General features: G+C 36.6%; 1 protein-coding gene across 1 annotated transcript; it reads left to right on the top strand.

The window, feature by feature from the left end:
* Positions 1-4,898, top strand: LOC120113251 (plectin-like). Its single transcript, XM_039134130.1, is given in 14 exon segments — positions 1-199; positions 304-388; positions 474-511; positions 1,325-1,405; positions 1,512-1,565; positions 1,663-1,740; positions 1,829-1,897; positions 1,968-2,120; positions 2,219-2,345; positions 2,624-2,664; positions 3,864-3,885; positions 3,888-3,952; positions 4,033-4,137; positions 4,767-4,898. Coding segments are annotated over 14 exon segments (1,008 nt in total). The 5' UTR covers positions 1-163; the 3' UTR covers positions 4,821-4,898.
* Positions 4,899-6,858: the final 1,960 nt, after the last annotated feature.

The raw sequence follows: 6,858 nt of genomic DNA, 5'->3' as shown, positions 1-6,858 counted from the left end.
TCCGTATGCCCCCAGTGGACTATAAATTACTTCTAGGTCCAACCATTATTCATATCTTAGGGGGCAGTTTTAATTTTGTAACCCCTTTCCGACGAGCCCACCTCCCGTTAAAAAACCGTGGCCGCTTCTCGCCTCTCCTCTGGCCGCCCTCCCGCCGGCGGCGATGGACGCTCGCCACGCGTCCCTAGGACGACGAACGGTAGAGATCCCTTCTCCGCCCCCTCCACGCCCGTCTCCACCTCTTCCTCTCGATCCAATCTTGCCTAATTTTGTTTTGCGTAATTTGCCCTACTTTTCTCCCAGTTGGAAGAGATCCGCCAAAAGAGAGCTGCCGAAAGATTACACAGAGCCTCGTCCGGATCCGATTTGGAATCCTCCGATCCATATGGTGCGTTCGTTTTTTTTAGCTCTTTCGCCCTTTCAATCCATTCTTGGTCTTTGATTAACCCAATTTTTGCTTACCTTTTTCACAGGGACTCGGAGACCGGAGGGCGGAAATCAGACAGCAGAGGTTAGGGTTTCTTCTGATCTCTTCTTATTTGCAGCTTCAGGTCTTATGAATTTCCGAATTAAGTTAATTTTTTATTTTGTCTGCTTGACTGTTGGATCTCCGTTCGCCACATTGCTTTTGGTGTCTATTTCTTCTTTCACGTGCCAAGATTTATTTTTTTCATACAATTTGATCAAATGAAATTAATATTCACCAACAATCAATAGAGAAGTTGAATTAATATTCATCACTAGTCTTATTTCTTTCTTGATTTTCTTTTTAACAATTTTAAGCATCCTGGTGTGGGATATATATGATCATAAGATAGAATGCAATAGCACAAGTACGCCTGCAGGATAAAAGCCAAGTGCGCCAAAGACCATTTTTTTTTTCCTTTTTAACCATTTTCATCAGAAATTCTAATGTCTTATCTTCAATTTAGAAGTATCCAATGACAAACTGAGGTAATTAAAAGGATTCTCGCCATTAGCTGATAGAAAAGAAAATCTTCTTTGAATTTGCTGTGGATCGTTTCCTTTTCTAATAAACATCTGATTGTTCTATATGGTTAACTTTAGAAGTACCCAAAATATGGTGGTCATGCCTTCTTCCAGTTCAATCCGGAACCTCTGCCTAGCACATGTTCTTGAGGAAGAGCTATGTAAATTGGTGGACCCAAGCCCCGTTGGCAGGATAAATAGTTAACTTATGCTACCTCAATAAGCATATAAGTATATTGCAATACTTTCATGTTGATTTATTTTCAGGAATATTTTATGCCCTGCCAAAAGAGTTTTTATTTTATAACAAGAAGAGCTTTTTTTTTTTCTGCAGAGAGATTCTTATGCATTAGTTAAAGAACTTGAGAATAAAAATACAGAATTGGAAAGAGAAAATCGGAGGCTGCTGTCAAAGGTATTGCATGTGTATGTTGTTGGCCATCTCACATTAGGTGCTCTGCCAATGAAAATCACGCATGTTGGTTATTTTGTTCTGAAAAACTACTATATCTTGCTTACAGCTTGAAGAAGAGGAAGTTGAAAATGATTCACTGATGAAGCGTTTAAATGATCTGGTAAAATAAACGTTTTGGTTTGCATACCTTCTATTGGCAACAAAAATTAGGTTCTTCTTTTTAGTTTTTTTTGCTTTCCTATTTTGATGCATTGCAGGAAAAAAATACTTTGCCTTCCTTGAGGAAATCTCTCAAGGATGTTTTTATAGAAAAGGATGCAGCAGTTGTTGCCAGGGTAACAATTTCACTCCATTTTCAAATAGTAATTTTCATCTCATCAGTACAAAGCATTATTTTATGGAGCTTCTGATAATATTATATAGGAGGATGCTTTGTCCCAACTTCGGACCATGAAGAAACGGTTGAAGGAGGCAGAAGAGGAGCAATACAGAGTATGTGGCTCATTTTCATTGACTAAGTTATTAAGTTATTTCGGAATCTTGATGCTGCTATTGTCAATAGGCTGAAGAGGATGCTGCAGCTTTAAGAGCAGAATTAAATTCATTACAGCAACAAGGAATGGGGAATTCTTTTAGTAGCATCCCTTTAAGTGACTCAACAGAGAAAACTCTTGGCATGGAAAAGGAAATAATGGATTTGAAGTCTGAGTTACAGGTAAAGTTATGTATTTTTATTCTTTTCTTGTTACACTATTCTGGTATGTTGTTGATGCTTTTCATTTTATCTCTATCATGTGTTGATGTGAAGTACAGCATGAGTCACTGTTGAGGCAACAAGAGCAACAAAAACTAGCTAAAGAGCAGCTTCGAACTTCTTCCCTCATGTCTGAAAAGCAGGAGCTGGAAGATAGACTTGCAGCTTTGACCAAAAAGATTTCAGGTGTAATCTACATAGACTTCATTCGTGCAGTTATTTATGAAGGATATAAGAGCATAATTGCAACTTGTTCACTTACTTGGATATAGTCTTGAATATCGTCTCTTCCCCTTGTGCACAAAACTGCAAAATTTGTTTTCTTCTATGTTTTTATTTCACCAGGAAAAAAAAAGAAAAACAGAGAGGAGGCATCAGTTTAGATGTCTTTGAGAATTTATGATGTTCAGATATCTTTCTTCCAGATGATTGATTTCATTGTAGTTGTCTTCTTTGTGATGCAGAAGATGCTTCAGATTTAGCTGCTCACAAGGGATTCTCTGTGGTAAAATTGCAAAATCTGATACCTCATGATTTTTTATTTCAAACTGAATTATTTGGCCAAGTTAGATTTTAGAGCATGTAATAAATCCATGTTTTCAATTATCTTTCTCTATTGCATGTTTCATTGCTTACTTCACGTTTGCTATTTTTAGTGCTCTTGATATGGGTGATGTGGTTAACATGTGCACATTGGTTCGTTTTCACTACCATGTCTGCAGCATAATACAGTATGAAATTCATTTTCACTCCTTGCAGTAATTGATGCTTCGGAATGATTTACTTATATTTATGTCATTAGAATATGACCTATTTCTCCACAGAAATAGAAAAGGACATAGCTTATTTCTTTTATGGATGCATGTATATATGCATGCATTTGAAAAAGAAAGAGGGCCCGAATCTTTAGCATGGATATCATTGGTATAAATGAATGAAACTGGAACGAGGAAGGCTTGTTTCTGTTCATATATATACAAGTGTGTATTGTAGAAAGTACCTTGTTAGGACTCCTTTCATGGAGGCAATGCCTTTGTGACATTTGTTGGAACTCTTGTGACCAATTACAAAGGCATGATTCCCCTTGCTAAGTTTGTGATCCATTACATTTCTTACAGTTATTTGGGTTTATTCCTTCGAGTGTGGAAACCACAGGACTAGGAGTAGGATTGATTCTCATAATTATAATAAAAGTAAAATATGTTGTCAGGAACTTCAATGATCCTGGCGCCATGAAGGCGCACCAGAAATTTTTGAATATCGGGATTGGCTGATTTTTTTCATGGAAACAAGCTTCTCACTGTTGACCTGTTGTGCTTTTGTCTTTCTCATTGTGTTTGTAGTCTGGGATATTTTGTGTTGTTATGCTGCTTTTGTTGTAAGGCTATGGTGCAGTACTTTGGTTCTGTGACACACTCATGCAAAAGTCCATTATATATCATCATAAAACTTTCACAGTTTGCCGACTGGATTTTCATTGTATAGCTGCTTTAGTTGTAGTCCTTTGGTTCTATAAAGCAAACACTTATGCATTAAATCATGAAGAAAACCGAGACATCCCATAATTCTGCTGACTTTTATTATTATACTTATGCCTTCCTTAAAAGCATAATGGCAATCTGTTAAAAACTTCGTTGCTTAGCTGTTGTATATTCCCTATCATCTGATGGCCTTTTTTATGGACTGGTATATGGTCTTTGACAGAAAGAGAAGGAGAAACTTGAAAACAGCTGCATGATATGGCAATAATGGTAGAGAGGCTTGAAAACAGTCGACAGAAACTATTAATGGAGGTACCCATTTTTCTGTTATTTTGATTACATAGGATAATTTTCCTATATGGCAGCTTAGTGTATCTATTATATTTTGGCAGATTGATTCACAATCTTCAGAGTTAGAAAGGTTATTTGAAGAGAACTCTAATTTGTCTGCTGCTTATCAAGATGCATTAGGAGTTGCAGGGCAGTGGGAGAACCAGGTATATTATATGTCCTATTTTAATAAATGGGTGATTTTTAAAATCATCATCATAGTACGCAGTTCTTACATTTTTAAATCAAATTTGGACACTAATACTATACAACCATGCCGACCATGTAGTATTTAATTGTTATCAGCTTAGAATCCATTATTCTAAGCTGTGGATTGGCTCTGTGAGTTCTATGCCTGCTGGGCTGAATCCCATCGTAACATTTTTTTTTATTTTATTTTAAATCCTTTTGGCGCTACCTTCTTCCACATATCTTATGTCATGCCCTTTGGCACATATCCATACCAATCTTACTATTGACGTTGCTTTAGGTTATCGCCGTGCGAGCCTGTACCATTTTATTCACTTCACCAAGTTGGCCACGATTATTTCAACTCCCTATGATTCCACTAATTCATGATTCATACATTATCCTTTTCAATTTTACAATAGATTTTGACAATTTTACATATATGGTCTTTTATTCATCCTCCCTTGGCAACTTAGATTACCTAGAATGGGGAAGAAATTGACTTGGTGTGTTCTTATCGTAGTATCTTTTCTTGGAAATCTTTCGCTGTTATTTTGACAATGCGTTCCTGTACAATGCCGTGTTCTTAATATCATGGAAATCACAGGTGAAAGACTGTCTGAAGCAGAATGAAGAGCTTCGTTGCCAATGGATATGCTGAGAACTGAACAAATCAACCCCACTGCAAGCAAGGGATCATACTGCCCAGTCATACATGGAACTGAGAGAGGAACTATACCCGATCCATCAGAAATCTGGTGCTGAAAATTTGCTGCTAAGGTTAGTTCTTGGAGCTCACTCGAAAACAACCCTGATTTTTAGCAATATTATGGAATGGAAGAAATTTTCAAAAAGGAAAATTCAAGTAATCATTTTTTTTTTCTCATCCTTTTCTACATTCATTAGATAGTACATAAGATAGTTTTAAAAAACAGTGCAGCCATCCATTTCAACCAAGCTGTGAAATTGATCTTAGATTCATTTTAAGATGATTGATATATGCTTACATCTATCATAGTATTTGTTGAGCTTCCTGAATGAGCAAAGTGCTTGTGGATCTGATGAGACAGAAGATTGTACTGCCTTAACATCATCCTCTTTGGTGAACTTGCTAATCCATATAACTTGTTCAAACTGAATGGCCTTTTCTGTTTTGTGTGAACCTTATGCACAAAACTGGGAGTGGTTGGTCAGCCATGAATGGCAACACATGCATTACCCCTTTTGGGTACAAAATAAATGCACAGAGCTTAAACTACATATTCTACACTTAATACTTGAAGTACCATGAGTTAGCAATGTCAACCACAACATACCATGTGGTTTGTACTGACCATCTAGGCATCAAAATGATAACACAATTTTGTCAACAGTTTATGCTGAACTACATGAAGATGAATTAAGGAAACCAAATATTTATGTAATAACATAAAACATCTAGCCTAAATTATGAAAACCTAAACATGTCTAAATTTTTAGAACACTTATTTGACTCATGCAAACAAATCCGTGTTACTATGTTGTTTTTGGATCATCGCGTTGCTCTTAATGAACACTATCTAAATATATGATACATTGTCTTGGCAATTCTGGGCAAAATTTCTATTTAATGTGTTCATTTTTGGCTTTAAAATTTGAGCTGTTGGAAAAGAATGGGAAACATTTCCTTACATTGTGAAAGAGTTTCTAAGTGGTTGGAACAATTTATGTTCAGCAAGCATAGCAAACTCTGCATTGCACTGGGTGTCCTCGTATCGACTGAAGACCTATAAATCAACTTGCTTGAAAGTGGTACCCTTAGGAGGGGTGTTGCATTGGTTTTGCCTGGGCATGGTAACATGATATTAAGCTCTGGCTGCTTAAAGTAGACTCTAAAATAGCCCGGCATTCATGGATGGAATGCTCTAGATAAACAGGTCGATCTTTAGGATGCCTAGCAATATATTCAGCCTTTGGGAGAATATAAATGTCAGAGAAGGGTCTTATTTAGAGATAAGTCCTTAGCCGATCAGCCAAATGGTTTTGAGGTTGTCAACCATATCCATCATATATTATTTAACAAATAATGTTGCTGTTTTTCTAGATATTGGACTTCTGTCTGAACAAGTTTGGTGACCGCGATGGTTTGATGTTACAATAATGGGTTTGAAAAGCAATACAAGTTTTATGTAGGATGGCTGTCACGAGATGCCTTATATCAGTTACAAAGTTTCACGCCATCAATATAGTGGTGGCCATGATCTTGCACACAATGTCTAGCATCTCTATATTCATTCTTTTGTTACAAGGGAATGACAACTAGTGGTGGCAGATAAAACTTGTATTACTTTCTGTTTGGTTAGTGGAAATGTCTGCCAGGCTATTGGCCGATTAAACCATGTGAAAAATAATTCATTGAGCTTCTAAACAAGTGGAATTCTCTTTGCATTGGAAATGATAAGTAGAAACACAGCTTTTTTGTTGGAGACACATTGCTGGAACTATTTTTGTCATCCTCTGCATCCTTTTTTTTTCAATCTCTAATATTATTTTTTCCACTGTTAAGTTTATTAAGAAGTAGCGAACTTTTGATGGGATCAAAACAAAGAACACATCTTCATCATCCTGTCAAGTCTGGTTGTGGAAATACAGACCCACAGGTTTCCTCAAGACGCTTTTTTTTTTTCCTTGTTCTTTTTCTAGGATCAACTTGTCAAGGA

This window comes from Phoenix dactylifera, chromosome 15, assembly GCF_009389715.1.
Source record: "Phoenix dactylifera cultivar Barhee BC4 chromosome 15, palm_55x_up_171113_PBpolish2nd_filt_p, whole genome shotgun sequence".
Taxonomy (NCBI): Eukaryota; Viridiplantae; Streptophyta; class Magnoliopsida; order Arecales; family Arecaceae; genus Phoenix; species Phoenix dactylifera.
The sequence above is the reverse complement of the archived record's forward strand: the minus strand, read 5'-3'. Positions and strand labels throughout refer to the sequence as shown.